We start from the raw sequence: 23473 nt of genomic DNA on the forward strand, positions 1-23473 counted from the left end.
AAAAGACAAACAGAAAGAGTGAGGCATATAGAAGAGAGAGGAGACAGAGAGGAGGTGGGGTGTATAGAAAGAGGAAGAGAGAAAGAGTGAGAAGAATCAAAGACAAGCAGAGAAATACAGAGACAATGAGAGAAACATGTGAGAGCTATTAATATAAAGAAATAGAGGGAGACAGAAACAATGAAAGACGCAGAGAGAGCGAAAAAGAACTACAAAGTGAGACGTGCAATGAGACAGTTACATGCAGAGAGTTGCAAAATATATTTTATTTTTGTGAGCAACACCCCCATATGAGATCAATTTGTTTTGTTTTCAGTTTTGTCTGTACACAGGTCATTTTGATGCTCTGGATTTAGCTTTCATGTTCTTGTAGGTATCAATTTCACTCAAAGTCCCCTCTAGGTAATTAACTGGCTGTTTGATGGTGTCCACCAAGAAATTGTAGTATTGGTTCTTCTCAGCTGCTGAAAATAGCATAAATAGTTTCTGCTGTTCATCAGTTCCAGCATGCTTTGCATCTTCTTTCTTCTCATATTGTACTGATGGTTTGCTACAGGATTTATAATTTGTTGTTACCTCTTTTTCTATATGTTGGGAGAGATAATCTGGTTTGTGTGATTCTTCAATATGCAGTCTTTTGCACTTCATGTAAGACTCATTAACAGCTGGTTCTCATTCTGAATGCTACATCACAACTTCTTCATGGTTTCATTATGGTTACCATCAGATTTCCATTCTGTCTTAATGGTCTTTCAGTAAAACCTTACTTTATCTGTTTTCCAACACTTTGCATTCTGTAAATGGGTACTCTCTGGGTGCATTAATTGGTGTGCCTTTTCCTCCCACACTCTGGATACTTACAAGTTCTTTATTTAAAGTGAAGGAAACCTCTGCTTTCTGTTAATTATTGGCTGTCTTTAGCCTTCCAACTTAATTTCTACCTGTTTCTTTAGCCCATTACTGTGAAATGTGCTTAGCAATTCTTAGCAGCCAGACCCTGATGTTCAGCTTCACTCTGGTTATATTCAGCAAGTTAAATCTAGAACACCTTTTCAATAATTACAAAAAGTGAAATGAAAGTTGTGATTTACACTTATTCCAGTTATCGTCAATAATGTTTCCTGGGTTTGGTCTGGGTTTACTTTATTTGACTTTTCCTTCGCACTGAATGTTACCATGTTGATGCCTTTTCCTGGCTGCCCTTTTTATTAGGTGAAGGCAAACATGTACAGTCATATTTCCTGTTCTTATATAACAAAATAACAACCATACCTTAAATTTCTGAAAATGTTAATTTTGTCACCTTGTGTAAGGTCTCACTCCCTGCTAAGCCACTATAGTAATGTAAATTACGGGAACATCCCTGTGCTTTCTGGATTGGCACCATTGGTGTCAGCTGTGGCTCAGTGGGTAGCACTCTTGCCTCTGAGTCAGAAGGTTGTGTGTCCAAGTCCCACTCCAGAGACTTGAGCACAAAAACTAGGTCGGGCAGCTCTGGAGTAATTCTCAGGCCAGTTTTAAGACCCAATTCCCAGCTGTTGGTGATGGAATCACTCTGGATATTCTCCGTAATTGACATTGGAGCGATCTAGCAGGGAGGAAGACCGCACCCAAGGATCTCCTGGTCAGTGATAAAATTCATATATTCTTTAAGTCATCGAAATTTAAGGTTCTGATGAAAGGTCATCGACCTGAAACGTTTCTCTCTCCACAGATGCTGTCTGACTTGCTGAGTATTTCAGCATTTTCTGTTTTCATTTCATATTCCAGCATATGCAGTATTTTGCTTCTGAAATTTAAGGTAAGACTTATGTTCTTCTGTCAGTGTCTTCTTATGTTCACTGTCAGCTGTGGCTCAGTAGGTAGCACACCTCTAAGTCAGAAGGTTGTGGGTTCAAATCTCACTCCATGGGACTTGAACATATAAAGCTAGGCTGACACTCCAGTGCTGCAACTGTTGGAGGTGCCATCTTTTGGATGAGATGTTAAACCGAGGCCCTGTCTGCTCTCTCAGGTAAGACGTAAAAGATCCCATGGCACTATTTCAAAGTAGAGTAGGGGAGTTATCCCTGGTGTCCTGGCCACTATTTATCCCTCAACCAACACAACAAAAAAAGATTATCTGGTCATTATCACATTGCTATTTGTGGGACCTTGCTGTGTGCAAATTGGCTGCCGTGTTTCCCACATTACAACAGTGACTCCGCTTCAAAAGTACTTCATTGACTGTAAAGCGCTTTGAGACGTCCGGTGGTCGTGAAAGGCGCTATATAAATGCAAGTCTTTCTTTTTCTTTTCTACAATAGGGAGCACTTTCAGTAAAATGTATTCACCTTTGACTTTCCATCCCCTAAGTTTCAAGGTGTACAAGTGCAGCACTTTCAAATTACTTCCAGGTAAATGATTCGCCTAAATTTCAATTTATTATTTTAAGTCTACCTATGGTGACGTATGGTGAAGGAGCGAGAAAGAAGTGGAAAGGTCGAGGTCACATTGCAGTCTGGGAAGTGACCTGACTGAGGACGACAAATCCCAGAGAGGTCCTGCTCTCTGCGTCTGCGCCCTTGCACAGAGAGCCCACCCAACCGCGCCTGTGCCCTTCCTTCGCGGAGTCCTGATTGGTCGATCCCCAGCGGCGACTCGCGCACTCCTTGAATTTGAACGGCCGGAATTTGATCCGGGGTTATGGCGGTGGGCGGACACTGAGTGAAGAGAGCCTGTGTTTACTGACTGGGAGAATTATAGAGGGACAGCAATGAATAAGTATATATTGCCGCTGTCAATCGCGGGGGCTGTAATTGGCGGGACAGTTCTAGTCAAGTGAGTAGTCGGAGTCGGCCTGTAATGTTCCTCTCTCTCCTGACAGGTGTTGACAGACTGCAAGTGTCGCAGCTCTTTTCAGCCCCTCTTAGTCTGGCTGGTGTCAGTAACGCGTGGCCACATGGAATTCTAGTAGTTGTACTTTCTTTAAAAAAAACACTGCAATCTGCAAATTTAAAAATAAAGAGAAAATGCGAGTGCACCAGCAGGTCAGCGTCTGAAAGAGAGCAACAGTAATGGGAATTTATATCACACCTTTAGCGTACTATAACGTCCCAAAGCCCTTCACAGGAGTGCAATCAGACAAAAATTGATCCCCTCTTTGGATGGGGGTATTAGGACGGTTGACCAAAACCTTGGTCAGAGGTAGGCTTTAAAGAGCGTCTTAAAAGAGGAGAGAGGTTTAGGGAGCCCGAACGTATGCCCTAGGCGGTTGAAGGCATCCCTGCCAATGGTGGGGTGAAGGAAGTGGTTAATGTACCTGGGAGAGAGACGCTTGATCAGATGGAGGGTCATTAGGCAGCCATTTCTCTGTTTCTGATGCTGAGCAGGCTTGCTGTGTATTTTCACAATTCCCATCCTACACGAGTGGGACTTTAAACAGATCGAAATCTAAATAATAGTTACTAAGATGTGGTAACACTGAAGCAACAGCACTTCTTCCCGCCAACATAACAAGTGTCATCAACAGTCTACTCTAGTCAAAATCACTTAATTCAAATTATCTAATAATTCAATTTTTTTGGTACTAAATATCTTTGTAGTCATTTAAATTGAATTCACATTGTAGGATAATTCAATTTCTTGTGCAAAAAAGATTGGCTTATCAGTGGTAGACTGTAATATGTAGCTACATAGTTGTGTTACTGATTTTTGGGCAGTTCATGAATTATGTAAGCTGCTGAATGATGTAAATGCATCAAATGCTGTGGAGGAAGGGTAGGTTGCCAAAGTGTTGTGGTATTTTCCAGCAGTTTTTAATGGTATATTAATCAGTTTGTTTTATTATATTTTTGTTTTATCTGGCTTGCAATGAAGTTATTGGATTTAAGGTCCAGATTGATTATTTGGGATGGATATAGAGACTTTGGGAGGGAGCACCTCCCATGCTAACTAACTATTACAGGGTGATCCTAATATTGTTACAAGAATAGGCCATTTGGCCCAGCAAGCATTCTCTTCCAGTTTGTATGTTTTGAGACAGGGTGGTCACTTGTATTGTTATGTCTGGACTTTTCTGACTTCCACCACTTCACTAATTTTGTTTGATTGCAGAAAGAGATATGCAATAGAAGGGAGAGACAAGGAAACAACCGGAAGCATCTAACTTGGCTGAAATGACCCTTAAAATAGTGGCCCTGGAATCAGTAGAGCTAATTGGATAAAGTCATTGGGGAAAGCATCAGGCACCTCCCATCATTGATGTTTATTCTATCTCCCCCTAGTCTTTAAGGCACTCATGTATTCACAAACTTAGAATGCATCCAGCATCATAGCACATCATATTTTGACAAGTCACTTGTGCTACAGTTTGTTGATGATCCCCCTAGTAATAAGTGTGCCTATTGTATTTCTATCCATGTCTTTGAGGAGGTGCCAGCCTCAGTCACACAAAGATGATAGCGAGACATACAATCACAGAGGCATATCATCTTGCAGCACACAATTACTCAATTCATCTGTAACAAATACTACCACATCCACTTTGGAGGATTTAGATTGAGACTTTGAGGAAGGAGCACCACATCATGCAAAGCCTGAATGAGATAGCACAAGTAGAGGTGGCATTAGAGGAGTAGGAACATGCTGCCAGAAGGGCTAGCTCGGGGTTATCTCGGATACCGAGTTCCGGGGACAGTGCCAACCAGGGCCCGAATACAAAAGAATGGTGTTTTCTGAACACCAATTCATGTAGTTTGTTAAGAGTGCAAGAATCACTCTGCAAGGACATGCCCAGGCAGCCAGGACAGCCTTGGCTATGACACTATCCTTGGCACCTCATGAGACTGTATGTGGAGTATGGGGCCGTTACCATCCCAGGAGCCACCCTTTGAGATCAAGCAGTCAGTTACCTCACATCCTCCTCCCACTGGGGTAGCACCTAGGACAAACACTACATTAGTTAGGACAAGATACAGGCCAGACGCAGCCACCAACTAGATACACTAGGTGGAATAGAAACATAGAAAAATAGAAGCAGGAGTAGGCCATTTGGCCCTTCGAGCATACTCCACCATTCGATATGATCATGGCTGATCCTCTATCTCAATACTATATTCCTGCTCTCTCCCCATACCCCTTGATGACTTTTGTGTCTAGAAATCTATCTATCTCCTTCTCAAATATATTCAGTGACTTGGCCTCCACAGCCTTCTGTGGTAGAGAATTCCACAGGTTCACCACCCTCTGAGTGAAGAAATTTCTCCTCATCTCAGTCCTAAATGTCCTACCCCATATCCTGAGACTGTGACCCCCCTCGTTCTAGACCCCCCCAGCCAGGGGAAACATCCTCCTTGCATCCAGTCTGTCTAGCCCTGTTAGAATTTTATACGTTTCAATGAGATCCCCTCATTCTTCTAAATTCTAGTGAATACAGACCTAGTCGACCCAATCTCTCCGCATACGACAGTCCTGCCATCCCAGGAATCAGTCTGGTGAACCTTCGCTGCACTCCCTCTATCATAAATATATCCTTTCTTGGGTAAGGAGACCAAAACTGCACACAGTACTCCAGGTGTGGTCTCACCAAGGCCCTGTACAACTGTAGTAAGACATCCTTGCTCCTGTACTCAAATCCTCTTGCAATGAAGGCCAACATACCATTTGCCTTCCTAACTGCTTGCTGCACCTGCATGTTTGCTTTCAGTGACTGGTGTACAAGGACACCCAGGTCCCTTTGTACATCAACATTTCCCAATCTATCACCATTTAAATAATACTCTGCCCTTCTGTTTTTCCTACCGAAGTGGATAACTTCACATTTGTCCACGTTATACTGCATCTGCCATGTATTTGCCCACTCACTCAACTTGTCTAAATCACCTTGAAGCCTCTTTGCATCCTCATTACAACTCACAATCCCATCTAGTTTTGTGTCGTCAGCAAACTTGGAAATATTACGTTTGGTTCCGTCATCCAAATCATTGATATATATTGTGAATAGCTGGGGCCCAAGCACTGATCCCTGCGGTACCCCACTAGTCACCACCTGCCACCCCAAAAAAGACCCATTTATTCCTACTCTCTGTTTCCTGTAACCAATTTTCAATCCATGCCGGTATATTGCCTCCAATCCCATGTGCTTTAATTTTGCACACTAACCTCTTATGTGGGACTTTATCAAAGGTCTTCTGAAAATCCAAATACACCACATCCACTGGTTCTCCCTTATCTATTCTACCAGTTACATCCTCAAAAAACTCCAGTAGGTTTGTCAAACACGATTTCCCTTTCATAAATCCATGTTGACTTTGTCTAATCCTGTTCATATTTTCTAAGTGTCCTGTTATCACATCCTGTAGAATAGACTCTAGCATTTTCCCTACTAATGATAGGCTAACTGGTCTGTGGTTCCCGGTTTTCTTTATCCCTCCTTTTTTAAATAGTGGGGTTTCATTTGCCACCCTCCAATCTGGCGGAACTGTTCCATAATCTATAGAATTTTGGAAGATGACAACCAATGCATCCACTATTTCCATGGCTACCTCTTTTAGTACTCTGGGATGCAGATTATCAGGCCCTGGGGATTTATCAGCTTTCAGTCCCATTAATTTCTCCCCACTTTTTTTTTTACTAATACTAATTTCCTTTAATTCCTCCTTCTCGCTAGACCCTTGGTTCCCTCGTATTTCTATGAGGACAGAGTTGGCTAAAGTGGACTGGGAAAATGGATTGAAGGATGAGACGGTAGATCAGCAGTGGCAGACATTTAAGGAGATATTTCATAAATCTCAGCAAAGGTGTATTCCAGTGAGAAAGAAAGGCTAACTAAGGAAGTTAAGGATGGTATCAGAATGAAAGAAAAGGCATACAATGTTGCGAAGATTAGTGGTAGGGCAGAGGATTGGGAAATTTTTAGAAACCAGCAAAGGATGACTAAAAAAAATAAAGAGGGAGAAGATAGAGTATGAGAGTAAACTAGCAAATAATATAAAAACAGACAGTAAGAGCTTCTTCAGGTATATAAAAAGGAAGAGAGTAGCTAAAGTAAACATTGGTCCCTTAGAGGATGAGACTGGGGAATTAATAATGGGAAATAGAGAAATGGCAGAGACTTTAAACAATTATTTTGGATCGGTCTTCACGGTAGAAGACACTAAAAACATCCCAATAATAATAGATAATCAAGGGGCTATATGGAGGGAGGAGTTTAAAACAATCTCTATCACGAGAGAAAAAGTACTAGGCAAACTAATGGGGCTAAAGGCCAACAAGTCCCCTGGACCTGATGGCCTGCATCCTAGGGTCTTAAAAGAAGTGGCTGCAGAGATAGTGGCTGCATTGGTTGTAATCTTCCAAAATTCCCTGGATTCTGAGAGGTCCCAGCGGATTGGAAAACCGTAAATGTAACGCCACTATTCAAGAAAGGAGGGAGACAGAAAGCAGGAAACTATAGGCCAGTTAGCCTAACATCTGTCATTGGGAAAATGCTGGAATCCATTATTAAGGGAGTAGTAACAGGACATTTAGAAAATCAAAGACAATCAAGCAGAGTCAACATGGTTTTATGAATGGGAAATCATCGTGTTTGACAAATTTGCTAGAGTTCTTTGAGGATGTAACAAACAAGGTGGATAAAGGGGAACCAGTAGATGTGTATTTGGATTTCCAGAAGGCATTTGATAAGGTGACACACAAAAGGTTACTGCACAAGATAAGAGCGCACGGGGTTGGAGGTAATATTTTGGCATGGATAGGGGATTGGCTAACTAACAGACAACAGAGAGTCGGGATAAATGGGTCATTTTCCGGTTGGCAATCAGTAACTAGTGGGGTGCCACAGGGATCAGTGCTGGGGCCTCAACTATTTACAATCTATATTAATGACTTGGATGAAGGGACTGACTGTACTGTAGCCAAATTTGCTGATGATACAAAGATAGGTGGGTTAGTAAGTTGCGAGGAGGACACAAAGAGTCTGCAAAGGGATATAGATAGGTTAAGTGAGTGGGCAAAAATTTGGCAGATGGAGTATAATGTGGGAAAATGTGAGGTTATCCACTTTTTGGAAGGAAGAATGAAAAAGCAAATTATTATTTAAATGGAGGGAGACTACAAAATGTTGCGGTACAAAGGGATCTGGGGGTCCTAGTACATGAAACACAAAAAGTTAGCATGCAGGTACAGCAAGTAATGAGGAAGGCTAATGGAATGTTGGCCTTTATTGCAAGGGGTATGGAGTATAAAAGTAGGGCGTTGGTGAGACCACACCTGGAGTACTGCGTACAGTTGTGGTCTCCATATTTAAGGAAGGATATACTTGCATTGGAGGCAGTACAGAGAAGTTTCACTAGGTTGATTCCTGGGATGAAGGGGTTGACGTATGACGAAAGGTTGAGCAGGTTGGGCCTATACTCATTGGAGTTTAGAAGAATGGGAGGTGATCTTATTGAAACATATAAGATTCTGAGGGGGATTGACAGGGTGGATGCTGAGAGGATGTTTCCCCTAGTGGGGGAATCTAGAACTAGGGAGCATAGTTTCAGAATAAGGGATCGACCATTTAAGACAGAGATGCGAAGGAATTTCTTCTGAGGGTCGTGAATCTTTGGAATTCTCTACCCCGGAGAGCTGTGGATGCGGAGTCACTGAATATATTCAAGGTGGAGATTGACAGACATTTGAACTACAAGGGAGTCAAGGGGTATGGGGAGAGAGCGGGAAAGTGGTGTTGAGGCCAAGATTGGATCAACCATGATCTTATTGAATGGCAGAGCAGGCTCGAGGGGCCGATTGGCCTACTCCTGCTCCTGTTTCTTATGTTCTTCTGGGAAGTTATTTGTGTCCTTTTCTGTGAAGACAGAACCAAAGTATTTGTTTAATTCCTCATCCATTTCCTTGTTCCCCATTATACATTCTCCCGTTTCTGACTGTAAGGGACCGACATTTGTCTTCACTAATCTTTTTTTCTTTTTACATACTTGTAGAAGCTTTTGCTGTCCACTTTTATGTTCCTTGCAAGTTTACTCTCATACTCTATTTTTCCCCTCTTGATCAATCTCTTGGTCCTTTTTTGCTGAACTCTAAACTGCTTCCAATCCTCAGGCTTGCTACTTTTTCTGGAAACTTTGAGTCCTCTTTGGATCTAATACTATCCTTAATTTCTTTTGTTAGCCATGGTTGGGCCGCTTTTCCTTTTGTGTTTTTGAGCCAGAAAGGAATGTATAACTGTTGCAAATCATGCATTCATTCCTTAAATGTTAGCCATTGCCTATCCACCCTCATGCCTTTTAATGAAGCTCCCCAATCTATCATAGCCAACTCACTCCTCATACCATCGTAGTTTCCTTTGTTTAGATTTAGGATCCTAGTTTCGGATTGGACTTCTTCACTTTCCATATTAATGAAGAATTCTATCATGTTATGGTCACTCTTCCCTAAAGGACCCCGCACAACAAGACTATTAATTAACCCCTTCTCATTGCATAATACCCAATCTAGGATAGCCTGTTCCCTTGTTGGCTCCTCAACGTACTGGTCTAAAAAACCATCTCGTACACACTCCAGGAATTCATCCTCCTCAGTATTATTGCTAATTTGGCTTGGCCAGTCTATATGTAGATTAAAGTCTCCCATGATTACTGTAGTACCCTTGTTACGTGCATCTCTAATTTCCTGTTTGATGCCGTCCCCTACATTACCACTACTGTTTGGAGGCCTATAGACAACTCCCACCAATGTTTTCTGCCCCTTGGTGCTTCTTAGCTCCACCCAGACTGATTCTACATCTTGATTTTCTGAGCCAATATCCTTTCTCACTATTGCTCAGATTTCATCTTTTACTAACAATGCCACCCCACCTCCTTCCTTTTTGCCTGTCCTTCCTAAATATCGAATATCCTTGGATATTCAGCTCCCAGCCTTGGTCACCCTGCAGCCATGTCTCCGTAATTGCAATTATATTGTATCAGTTTACATCTATTTGTGCTGTTAATTCGTCTACCTTATTCAATTCAATTCAATTTTATTTGTCATATATGCAGCAAACGTGTTTACTGCACAATGAAATATTGATTTTTACGAGTCCTCCCAACATTGGAATAAATATGGCATAGCAATGATAAAAATACTAATAGAAATACAGTATAATAATAAATAAAACAACAGTAATAAATAATAAATTATTCGTTCATGAGTCTTATGGCCTGGGGGTAGAAGCTGTTTCGAAACCTGCTGGTACGAGACCGTATGCTTCAGTATCTCTTACCGGACAGGAGCAGGGCAAAGAGGTTGTGGCTGGGGTGGTTCGCGTCTTTGATGATTCTCGGGGCCTTCCCCCAGCACCTCTCGGAGTAGATATCCTGCACAGCAGGTAGTTTAATTCCTATAGTATGCTGTGCAGCTTTCACCACCATCTGTAGAGCCTTGCGGTCTATGGCGGTGCAGTTGCCATACCAGGTAGTGATGCAGCTGGACAGGATACACTCGATGGTGCACCGGTAGAAGTTGGTGAGAATCTGGGGGGCCATTCCAAATTTCTTCAGTCTCCTGAGGAAGAACAGGCGTTGGCATGCCTTCTTGGTTACGATGTCTATGTGATTGGACCACGTTATGTCCTCCGTAATAATACACCCAGGAATTTGAAGCTGCTAACCCTCTCCACCTCAGCCCCTTCGATGTAGATTGGGGTGTGTCCCTCCCCCTGCCACTTCCTGTAGTCCACGATCATCTCCTTTGTTTTGCTGATGTTGAGGGAGAGGTTGTTGTACTTGCACCGTTCTGCTAGGGCTCTTACCTCCTCCCTGTAGCCTGTCTCGTCGCCATCTGTGATCAGGCCTACAACGGTAGTGTCATCAGCAAACTTGATGATGGAGTTGGAGTTGTGTGGCCACGTAATCGTGGGTAAACAGGGAATACAGAAGGGGGCTGAGCACACAACCCTGGGGAGCTCCCGTGTTCAGGATCAGTGTGGAGAAGGTATTGCTGCCTATTTTCACCACCTGGGGTCTGCCCGTCAGGAAGTCCAGGATCCAGTTGCATGGGGAGGTTGTTGTAACCTGAAAAGTGGACCTGGTGTTGTCAGGTTGACACTTAACCCTTTCCCCCTCAGAGCGGACTAAGTGATATACAAAGTCGACGCTTAGCTTTGGTACAGATGACAGACTTGGAGTGAAGGATGGTTCAAAACGGTCTTTATTCACAGGCCTGGAGAGAACCTTCTGAGACCCTTCTCAGATCCGACTCTCTCGATTCCCTAGCAACAATCACAGTTATACAAAAATCAAACTCCCCTCCCTAGGGGCGGGGATAAAGCTTATCAGCATATACAGAGTTATAGCTAAATGGCAATTATAAACTGGGACATTTCATCTTCTTGCACTTACAATCCCACATTTCTGTTATCGGTTAGCCCTGTCATCTCTGGACTATGGGCCCCATCTTTATTACTTTACAACCCCCATTTGCCCATAGCCAGGTGGTTTTGCTTGTTGAATGTTTTCTTAAGATAACAGACTTCGTTAAGGGTGCGAGGCCCTTGCATTCGGCCTCGTCTCGAGTTACTTTCTGCAAAGCAAGCACATCCTAATTAGACTTTGAAGACTGGAACCCTGTTGTTGTGACTTACTATCAGCCAGTCCTTAGGTGCGTTATCTGCATAGTGTTGCCTCGCCTGGACAACCAACTCCTCCCTAACCTTCCTTCTGTAGTGTAATCTCTCAGCCTTGGAAGTCATTTAATCATGTTTAAACCTTTAGCTGAATAAAGGCAATACAGACCTCTATATCGTTTAACTCAGGGTAGGGATTAACCCATTATCTCCACCTTGTACATTGGTGCTGCATTATACACATTCTAACATTAAAACTAATTATGCCTATGGCTAACATACAAACTAAGGTGTATAATAGTAACTTGGCTACTGAGCTTGTTGACAAGCTTGGAGGGGATACTTCATGCTTCGTGCATTCAGATACAGTGTCTTTAGATTTGTCTTTTTAACATTTTTAGACATATTAACATTTTTTTGTACTATGGCCCTATTTGTCTTATTACCATTTTTTCTTACCCGGACCCTATTTGTTAGTGCACTCTTTTTTGTTTGTACGCTCTGTCCCTTCCTGACACAATCTGGTTATTCTTACCCCAATCACTTTCCTGCACTGCTTCCTTGTTTTTTCTCTTTAGCATTCTAAAGTTCTCTCCACCGGGACCCTCCCCGCCCCCCCCCCCCCCCCTTATTTAGTTTAAAGCCCTACCTCCCTAGTTATTCGATTCGCTAGAACTCTGGTCCCAGCATGGTTCAGGTGTAGTCCGTCCCAATGGAACAGCTCCCTCTTTCCCCAGTACTGGTGCCAGTGCCCCACGAATCGAAACCCACTTCTCCCACACCAATCTTTGAGCCACGCATTCATCTCCCTCATCCTATTGACCCTACGAATGAAAAGTGACTCTAATTTATAATTGACATGCATTGAGTGAATATTTGAATTCCATTGTGTAGAATTCATTTGTTGTTGGGCAGATTTCCATATTAGGAGAAGAATGGGTCGGCGTATGTGGTAGATGAGCATGATGGTGTTTTTAAGGATCAGTTGGGTGGGACCAACCTTTTTACAATCCTGTGGAATTCTCTTCCATGTCCTTTAGCTCTCGAGAATTGCCCATCCTACCAGCTCGGGGTGCTTAAATAGAAATTTAAACTCTTCAATGCAAGGAGGTGAAAAAAAATCCCAATGCAAAACAAAATATGCAACAAAAGCAAGCCAAAAAATGGGCCATCTCACACTCGCACGCAAACCAGTTGATGCGGTCATTTTATACGGGCCTTCAATGATAATATCACACTTTTGGGACAAACCATGCAGAAAGTCTTACCCTCACTAAAATATTTTTTTGAAGGCTTTCACATGCTGATGAGAGCTTTCAATGACCCTAGCACAACAACCTGGCTGTGCAATTGCAGTGCAAGGTAGATGTGAGGCTTACTTCCAGCATTCTCTGGCCCCCACCCCCATGCTAGCCACGTATATGTGTATCTGTCACATCTGACCATAAAATGTCTTCTAATATTCCAAATGAGGCCTGAGCAGTGCTTTGTACAATTGCTTCCTTGCTTTTATAATTTATGTACTTCTTGTAATGAAGCCATTGGCCTTTTAACTCGCGTTTTGTATTTGTGAGCTTGCTTTTACTGACTTACTTACCTGGACTCTTTAAATCCCCTTGTCATCTACTCTCCTCCACCCCCCCGCCCCCAGATCCTCACTCAGACTAGCTTCCATCTACCATTTTCATATCCAAAAAGGACTACCTCACACTATGTTATGTTAACTGCCATCATTCTGCCTATTTGCTTAATCTATCTATGTCCTTCTGCAATTTTCTGTTCACAGTTCACGATCCCTTCTGAGTATGCTTGCTTAAAACCTGTTCTATCTCTAACTTTTTCCAGTTTTGATGAAAGGTCATCGACCTGAAACATTAACTCTGTTTCTCGCTCCACAGATGCGGCTTGACCTGCTGAGTATTTCCAGCATTTTCTGTTTTTATTATTAATGGTACAGAACTTCTTTCAGATTGAGTAAATCAGGTGTAGTCATTAGGTGATACCAAGGTTGGGTTTAAAAGCCATAAATTGTAGGAGGAATGAAGTACTGAGGGGAGGTATAGTCTTGCAGGCTATAAAACAGATCTATTGTATATTTTTAAAACTATTTTCCTCTTAATAAGGCCATCATTAATTGTAGTAGTGACAAAATAGAGAGACACAAGAGAAAGGTTGGAGGCCAGAGGTGAGAGAAGGACACCCACCAGATGACGAGCTTTGTATTAGCTACTTATTTGCTTTAGGCATAAAAACTGTTAAATATTAATTTTTACACTTAATATCTTAATCTTTAACTATATACTTTTCAAATGTTAAATATACTACAAATAATAATACCAATTAAATTTTAACAGATATGTTGAAAGTCAAATTTTATAATTTTGTTGCTTTAAGGCTCCTTGGCAGCCTGAACCCAGGCCCCAGTGGGTGTTCATCCACAGCACAAAACTGCCGAGACCACCATCACTATGGGAAATGGAAATAGGAATGTTGATGGGGGAGGGGGAATGCTCTGAAAATGGATTAGATGCACATTAGTGGGGCACAATAAAGGAAGCTTTACTCTGTATTTAACCAGTGCTGCACATAACCCAGCAAGGCTTCATGTTGATGCTAGATGCTAATAGTAATGTAAAAGTTCAATTCCCAGACTCCCCCATTTTTATAAGCATACACACAAAAAAGAAAAGTGCTTTTACTATCCCTGCTACATTCAATATGGTTGGGATATTAAAAAAAATACAAGGAGCTAACAAAAGTGCATTGGTTTAGCAACACCCTGTGTTGTAGAGTAGGAAGAAGGGAAATATAGAGAAAAACTGAACTCTGTCCCAGACTTTAATAAAGGAAGAAAGATCATTTTAAAAGGTAGAAAAAGAAAATATTTAAATACACACTGACCAGTTGAGTTTTAGTTAATCAATATTTAAGGTTGCACCATAAATAAAATGCACCTTTTGTTACAAATATTTATTCAGTTATATGGAAAATTCTAAGCATGAATAGATGGAACAGCAATGCATTAACAGCTATGGAATAAAAAAGTATGGCACTGGGTGGTGAATTGATGTAGCACAAGAAACTGAAGGTAACCATGAATGAGAATTCTTCATGCTGCAAAGAGGTTACATGCGGGGTATCACAAGGGTTGGTTTTGGGACTTTTTTATTTATTTAATGATTTGGACGAGGGCATCGTAAGCAAAATCATTAAACTTGAAAATAGATGTTAGTGAGGCCCTGTCTTCCATCTGGTGGACGTAAATGATCCCATGGCATTATTTCAAAGAAGAGCAGGGGAGTTCTCCCTGGTGTCCTGGTCAATATTTATCCCTCAACTTCATTAAAAAAAAACACTCTTATCTGATTATTTTTACATTGCTGTTTGTGGGAGCTTGCTGTGTGCCAATTGGCTGCCATATGTCCTACATTACAACAGTGTCTACACTTAAAAATACTTAATTGCTGTAAAGCGCTTTGGGATGTCATGAGGTCGTGAAAGGCGCTATACCAAAAATTGAGACATGCTAAGTAGTGAGAGTGCAAGAGAAAAATATCTGAATAGACAGCAAGTGCAACTCAATGTGAATAAATGTAAAATGATTAATATAGGAGCAAGGAGGCAAAAGAGGGCCTAGATAGAATCATAGAATGATACAGCACTGAAGGAGGCCATTCCGCCCATCGTACCTGTGCTGGCTCTTTGAAAGAGATATCCAATTAGTCCCACTCTGCCCTTTCCACATAGCCCTGCAATGAGTCCCCTTCCATATGTTAAATGGAACAGTAGTACAGCTTGCTGATCAGGAAAGACATTTAAGGGTTATAAGGATTAATTTTCCTAGTCCTGTTCTGCTCTGACGCTATCCAGGCTCACGAGCTGGTATTTCTGAGCTGAGCCACTAACTTGGCCTGCATGGTCTCTTGGCAGGGACTAGTGCTGGCAGAAGGGGGAGGATATCAGAGCACAGATGCAAGCCTCTCAGGCCAGCAGTTGCATATCAAACCTCCAAGATAGGGGCCGTCTGGTTACTGATGGAGAAGGGAGGCTTGGAATATCCCCTTTTGTCTGCGATTAGGCCTGTGCCTACTACAGGCTTCATACCCTGTGGAAGACCTGGAAATCCTGGGGCAATTTAAATGGGGTGCAGACTCTGCGAAATGTGTTTTAGTCCCATCTTCCTTTTGAGCCAGGGGTAATGGGTGTTCACTGCAGGCAGAGGTCAGGAAAATCAGCTCTGTAGTTAGTAAATCTTTGAAGCTATCATGGCCTCCGTCAGTATAGATCACTTTCTACTGCTGCAAGGCATCATATGGATCTAAAGATGTGATCTCCCATAGTGAAGAAATAATGGAACTAGTATAGTAGAGGAGCACATCATCTGCGTAAAGCAAGGTTTTGTGCCTCGTGCCAGTGAGAAACGACCACTGACCATGTATCTGAGCAGCCAGGAATTCAATCACAGTAACAAATAGCAGTAGTGAAAGATGGCAGCCTTGCCACGTGCCCCTGATTAACAGGAAGCTGGCTGGGACTGAAACAGGGGAGGGATAACTGTTCAATAAAGACAATGCCAAATCCCGCTTGCTTCAGTACTCCCTGCAAAATATTACTATCCACACTTATCAAATGCGTTTTCTGCATCAAGTGAGTATTCAGAAGGTTTATCTTGCTCATATATATTTATGTGAGCAGGCAGTAGATACTTCCTAGGGTGTGCCTCTTACTGATGGCAAATTAGTGCAAATAAGTTTTATGATCGGAGTAGTCAAGCTATTAGCCAGGATCTTTGCCAAAATTTTGGAATCATAATTGAGAAGAGAGATCAGATGGAAAGAGACGCATTGAATTAAATTATAGAATCGTAGACTTTTACAGCACAGAAGAAGGCCATTCGGCCCATCGTGCCTGTGCCGGCTCTTTGAAAGAGCTCTCCAGTTTATTCTGATACCATTGTCAAGGACAAAATTAATTCTCAGTTAGAGAAGCATGTGTTAATAAGGGGCAGCCAACACTGATTTGTTAAATTGTGTCTGACTAACCTGATTGAGTTCTTTGATAAAGGGTCCATGAAGGTAGTGCAGGATGTTTTATATATGGACTCTCAAAAGGCATTTGATAAAGTACCTCATAACAGACTTATTCGGAAAATAGAAGCTCATGGTATTAGAGGGATGATGGTAACTTGGGTATGTAACTGGCTAAGAGATAGAAGGCAGAGAGTAATGGTGAACGGATGTTTTTCTGACTGGAAGGAAGTATACAGTAGGGTCCCCCATGGGTCGGATTAGGACCATTGCTTTTCTTGTTACATATAAATGACCTGGACTTTGGTATAGGGAGTACAATCTCGATGTTTGCGGATGATACAAAACCTGACAACGTAGTAAATATTGAGCAGGATAGTAGCAGACTTCAGGAGGATATAGACAGACTGGAGAAATAGGCAGACACATGGCAGATGCAATGTAATGCAGCTAAGAGAAAGAAAGAAAGACTTGCATTTATATAGTGCCTTTCACGGCCTCGGGACATCCCAACGTGCTTTATAACCAATTACGTACTTTTGAAGTGTAGTCACTGTTGTAATGTAGGAAATGGGGCAGCCAATTTGCATACAGCAAGCTCCCACAAACAGAAATGTGATAATGACCAGATAATGGCCCGTATTTTCCGATCGCAGGCCTCCCGCGGGCGGAGGCCTGCGATCTGGAAAAATCTGCACCCTTAACTGGGGGCTCCCGGGACACGCACGCTTCCGCTCCTAGGCCTCACCAAACTTGACGTGCACAGGGCCCACGTATCCCAGAGGCGCAGGTAGTTCGCAGTGTCCTTGGGATCACGTGGGCCATGGGGAGCCAATCACAGAAGGGAATCTCCCTTCATACATTTGACAGGAAGACCTGTCAAGTATATGAATGGAGATCAATGAAAAAACATAGTAAAACTTTAAATAATTTTTTTTAAAACATCACATTTTTAAAATGACTTGAAATTACAATAAATTAAGTATTTTAAACAAAAATTTCATTTTTTGAAAAAAATAATTAACGATTTTTATGGGGCTAAAAATAAACTTACCTTTTTTAAAAGTATTTTTAAATGATAAATCAGTGAAAAAAAATTTTAGTTTTTACTTTTTTCAACTCTTATCCTGGTAAAAGCAGGCCTTATGCCTGCTTTTACCAAGCGCAAGAATTATAAGGGTTTTCTGCGGGTGGAGGGTCTCCAAAAAGTAGAACTATCCGCCCACAGAGACCCTTCTCCAGGGCAGCCGGAGGATCTGTCAAGCCCATTCTTGACGGATCGGAAATGCTGGTTTTCAGCGCACGCGCTGTGCATGCCTGAAACCGGCATTTCCGATGTCCCTACGGGTGGGTACACAGCGCGTACCCACCCGTAGGGACCGGAATATCTTGGCCATTCTGTTTTAGGGATGTTGATTGAGGGATAAATATTGGCCAGGACTCTGGGGATAACTCCCCTGCTCTTCGAAAGAGTGCCATGGGATCTTTTACGTCCATGAGTAGACAGTGCCTCAATTTAACGTCTCATCTGAAAGACGGCACCCCCGACAGTGCAGCATTGTTGTGTCCCCTTGTGTTCTTATTACTATGTAATACAGACACTTTTAACTCATTTTAGTTTACAGCTTTTACTCCGTGCTTTCATGATGTTGCTGCTGCATGGTGTGGAGTGATACAAGATGTCCGACCTTGCACTTTGCACTGCCTGACAGTGTGCCACATAGCAGTATAAATGCACTAACCAAAGTAGTTCCATATAACAATGTAACAAGTAGTTCCATTTAACGATGTGATAATATAACGATGTAACAGCATTCCTTCAGTACACTGCATTTCCTCAGTACACTGCACTGGAAGCGAGAAGTGATGCACTTTGGGAGAAACAAAATGGAGAGGCAGTATCATCTAAATGATACTATTTTGAGGGGAGTGCAAGAGCAGAGGGACCTGGGGGTGCATATTCACAAATCCTTGAAGGTGGCAGGGCAAGTTGATAAGGCAGTTAAGAAAGCGTATGGGATACTTGGCTTTCTAAATATTGGCACTGATTACAAAAACAAGTATGTCAAGCTAAACCTCTACATATCACTAGTTATTGTCTTTGTAGATTATTGTCTACAATTCTGAGCACCACACTTTAGGATGGATGTGAAAGCCTTGGAGAGGGTACAAAGGAGGTTTACCAGGGATGAGAGAGTTCAGTTATGTGGAGAGACTGGAGAAGCTGGGGTTGTTCTCCTTACAGCAGAGAAGGTTAAGGGGAGACATAATAGAGGTATTCCATATTATGAGGGGTTTTGATGGAGCAAGTAGGGAGAAACTGTTTCCTCTGGCAAGTGGATTGATAACCAGAGGTCATAGATTTAAAATAATTGGCAAAAGAACTAGAAGGGAAATGAGGAGAAATTATTTCACGCAGAGGGTTGTTATGATCTGGAATGCACGATCTGAAAGGGTGGTAAAATCAGATTCCATAGAAACTTTCAAAAGGTAATTGGACATTTATTTGAAGAAAACTAATTTGCAGGGTTTTAGGGAGAAAGCTGGGGTGTGGGACTAAATTGGACAGCTCTTTCAAAGAGCCGGCACAGGCACGATGGGCCATGCGGCCCCCTCTGTTGTAAGATTCTTTGATTCTACCCCATCTAAACATCTGATTAACCACAGTTCAACCTGTGGCTAACAATCCATCCCAATGGAGTATCTTAGGGAGAGTGCTTTCAGTCTGACAGCTATGCAAAAGTGAAGAGACAACCCACCCTGTTCCTGTGTTAATAAAACTGAACATCAGTAAACTGGATAAGAAGTTCAGCCTGTGTTCTCAGAAGGGAATCAAGATCCTTTCTAGTCTGAATCAATATCAATCAAGTATCTGGATTAAAGTTGACTTTGCATTAAAGGGATACAATTTTCTCTGCTTGAGAATTTGCCAAAGTTTCCCTTTTCTTCCACTATCTCCCTGAAGAAGCATTTGTCTTCTCCCAAAGCACATTGCAGACAAAACACCTTGTGTGATCAGAAAATAGTCAATTCTGAAATAAGAATCCCGAGGATTAAAATAAATGGTATAGTCTTGACCCAGTGGGTTGCACTGCTGCCACATGTTCACCCGACCTAAGTCTGGGCATCAACGAGGCATGGTCAATGTCATTCTTGATGGAGGACAAAAGTTAGAAGTTGATTTATCTTGTTGAGGGGAAAGAAGACTTTTTTAATTCACCCCCAATAATGCTAATAGGAATATATTTTTAAAAACTTATCTTCATTGGGGCCACATATATAAGCAAGAACGTTCGATTACTAACCACGCAAACAGACGGACGCAGATGTAGCAACCCTGATCTCTGATGTTACTTCCAGGTACTATTTCTGCTCCCCCACTTTTATGTATGTCTCTGAGGTCAGTAGTTTCTGAATGACAGTGTCAATGTAGACATGTTTGTTCCTTAAGTCTTTTCAGCTAAATGCAAAAGGAGACTTCCACCAAATTGAGCAAGTAGCTGACCAAAAACGTTTTACATTTTTAAAAATCTTTGTGGTTTCCACCACCAATGAATAAAACAAATGGCAGCTTTGATTTACTTCTGAAGTAGTAAAAATTTAATTTGGAAGAGATTGAAGAGCCAGTTGTCTGGTTGCTGCCCTTTCCCCATGTGTTGGGAAAAGATATGCAGAGAAAAAAAATCAACCAAAGCCCTTAAAGTATGTGTAATACTAATGAACAACAATATTCAGGATCTGAGAATACAGGATTTTTAAAAAAAATCTCTTGCATAAATTACTCTTAGTATTCAGTGCTGAATCTTTCTCTTTAAAAAAAATTTCTGTATTAAATGTTGAGAAATATTATCTGCAATAGCGGATTCTGCATAGATGGTAGTTCCAAAAAGCTTTCCCATAAAATAGGTCATTTTGAGCATTCGAGGCAGCTGTAATTCTCCCAAGATGAATAGAGCAACTTAGGTGTAAAAAGTGCTGTTGTCCTGAAAAACTACAAATAGTACAAGAGTCTATTTGTTCCATACAACAAACATTCTATTTACTTGATTACTAAGCAGAACATTTTCATGCAACATCTAGGTGAACAATTCACTAGCCTAATTTCTACATGTAGCAAAGGGAAAAGAACAAGCTGTGCTTGGTCAAATGTGAATAGTTTTGTGTGAAAATCACATGCAAAATAACATCTTGCACAATAGAACGACTGGTGTTGATTTAATGCTTTAGTTGAGTCATGCACAGCCTCATTACTTGTAACATAGAAATGAATACTTTATTCAATACATGAATATTCATCTTTTGTGAACAAACAGGCTCCGTAACTTGTGAAAATTCAAATGAACTCTCCTTGTGCAATGAAATGTTCATATTATATGGTCAGTTCTTAATATAAAAAGAAAATTGCATCTTATCAGGGTGCCCATCTACTCTTTTGGTTAAATGCAATGGTTTGTGTTTTAAAAAAAATAGACACCTGCTTGTGTCATGGATGAATTAAGACACCAGTAATTTTGCTAGAATTTGTAGTCAGTTTTAAATATAAAAGGATTATATCTTGCCAGGGTTAAATTCATTAAGTTTTGTTGTGTTCTAAAAAAAATGCATGTTTCTGTCACAATGATTTAAGACATCCAATAGATTTATTTGAATTTGCTTCTGTTAGTGTCTCGGCTTTCTCCACTGCACTGGAAAGCTTGGCACTATGCCAAAGACACACAAATAATTGCTGTGCCCGAAATTTGGGGTTTTGTTGCCTACAGCTAATGGCCACTGCTGAGCAAGGTGCAGCCTGGGATCTCCTGTGACTAGGTCAAAGATGCACCATTGCATAAATACAAGGGTCCTGATGAACAAACTCAGTGCCGCAAGCAATGTGCTGGAATTAATTATGAAATTTACTGGCAGCCTACTGCTGGTAATTGTCTGGAATTGACTGAAACATAGATTTATTCAGTGCTAGCGGATGCCTTAATTCCATGAGAAAAAAGAAAACTTTTTTAAAATTCTCATTAGTGGCTATTCTCGTCAAGTATTCCGTTTCAATTTATCCTGATGTAGAATACTTAAAAATATTAATAAGTATTAATGACATGCACTTATTTTTAACTTACTGGAAATACTTGTCAGATCCTGGACTAGACTCAATACTTCCTGAGGCATTGGAACCTATTTTTTTGTTTTTATAACAATACTTCTTGCACAAGTTGTGTTTTAGTTTAAAATGACATCGATAGTTATAATATATTAAAATTATTAAATGTATCATGTGCTCCATTTCCAGTTCAGATTTCCAATGTTAAAATGTCCACAGTTAACTGTAAAAGTTTCCTGTCATGCCTATAGTTAGCGCTACAATAGGATTTTCCCCATGTTAATCTGATCACTGAGCTGTCACTGCTCCCAGTCACACTGAGGCAAAGCTTTGGAACCTGGTCATCCTCTAGAACTGGTAAGTATTTTTAGAAATTAGTTGCTGAGTATATTTAAATATCTGTTGGGTATGAAAAATACTCAGGTTGCAACATTCCATTCTAAAATGCATTGAAACCGCCTATGTCAAGCTTTATCTGTGGCAAAAACCATTCTAAAAGTATCAACATCTATCTGCAGTACCAGTTATGCCTGTCGCTGGCACTGTTTTCCAGTATAAATCTGTCATGGTGATGTTAGCTGGAAAAGCAGGACTTGATATAATAAACTAATTTTACCGAATCGTCCTACGCTTCTAGGCACTGGCCACTTTGGTAACTCTTTAACAGGCTTTTTCTCCCAGCAGAAGAACCAGCAACCCGATCTGTCCAGTGTTCAGTAAGCCTGAACCAATATTCTGCCCTCCCTCTCTGTTTCCCCACCCCCCCCACTCACTACATATTCATAGCCCATTTCCAATCAACTGGAAAATTCTACCATCTGATTCTAAAATTGCTCCCTTGGAACTTTGTTACGCTTTAAAAACATGATACCTTTAAGCCCTCCTCTCCTGGTTTGAATGCAACAATGCACAACAACCATGCACAATATTTACCCTCTGCCATGCCCTCTTTGTTGAAGACCGCTGTAGTTCCCCCTCCTTATCCCCCCTCCATGGGAAACATGTGGAGGCCTGGTTGTGTTGCCAATCTTACCGCCCCCCCTCCAGGAGAATATTTAAGGGTGGATGGAGAACTGGAACTTTGGGGCCATCTCGCCTCTCAGCTGTGCTGAAGAAGCCCAGGAGGAATAGAAGCTGTAGTCTATGTCTTGTTTTGCACACTTTGTACAAAAATAATAAATTGCAGGACAACGGAGTATTACAATTTAAACTCTTTTAATGAAGCATCAGGTCTGTAAGCTTTCTCACATCAGTACAGCACCGTGTGAACAAGATGGAGTCAGGACCCCCTGGGTCTTCGAAACAATAGCAGTCCTTAGAGATGCCTGCAGGCCAATCACAACTCAGCATGTGATCACATGTGAATAAGGTATTCCTTACAGATGTCTGCGGGCCAATGATAAATCAATATGCAAATGTTACAGTCTACCACAATCTCACACTGATAGCAATTTTAGGGTCTGCTTCGAGGTAAATGCTTATCCCAACCCCCATACTGAGAGGAATCTCAGGATCTCGGGGAAGGTAAGAATGAACCGCACCCCCCACAGCCCTCTGCCCTTACTGAGAATTTCTTTCCCCCGCCCCCCCCCCCCCCCCTCCAACTTCTTGGGCCAGGGGTAAGGAAGTCTCAGCCCATAACAACCAAGCCTACTTGGGCTATGGCAGAATGTGGAATTTCAAGGAATATTTTTATTTTATAATATTTTCTTCCTTCATCCTCACTTTTCTAATTTACTTTAATCAAACAATTAGTCTGCTTGTTAC

General features: G+C 41.5%; 1 protein-coding gene and 1 pseudogene across 3 annotated transcripts in view; one reads left to right on the plus strand and one right to left on the minus strand.

The window, feature by feature from the left end:
* Nucleotides 1-333: 333 nt before the first annotated feature.
* LOC147121565 (general transcription factor IIF subunit 2 pseudogene) lies at nt 334-1056 on the minus strand (annotated as a pseudogene).
* Nucleotides 1057-2521: 1465 nt separating this feature from the next.
* LOC147121566 (retinol dehydrogenase 13-like) overlaps nt 2522-23473 on the plus strand; it is a 202727-nt gene continuing 181775 nt past the window's right edge. The window contains exon 1 of one of the 3 annotated variants that reach the window (XM_085981926.1): nt 2522-2820. In XM_085981926.1, the coding sequence (XP_085838052.1) occupies nt 2756-2820 (65 nt within the window). In that variant the 5' untranslated portion in view covers nt 2522-2755. The remainder of the gene's footprint in view (nt 2821-23473) is intronic. The other 2 variants (XM_085981924.1, XM_085981925.1) reach the window with 2 other exon arrangements.

The sequence above is a fragment of the Somniosus microcephalus genome, chromosome 3 (genome assembly GCF_052327205.1).
Source record: "Somniosus microcephalus isolate GS21.2 chromosome 3, FLI_Smic_1.0, whole genome shotgun sequence".
Taxonomy (NCBI): Eukaryota; Metazoa; Chordata; class Chondrichthyes; order Squaliformes; family Somniosidae; genus Somniosus; species Somniosus microcephalus.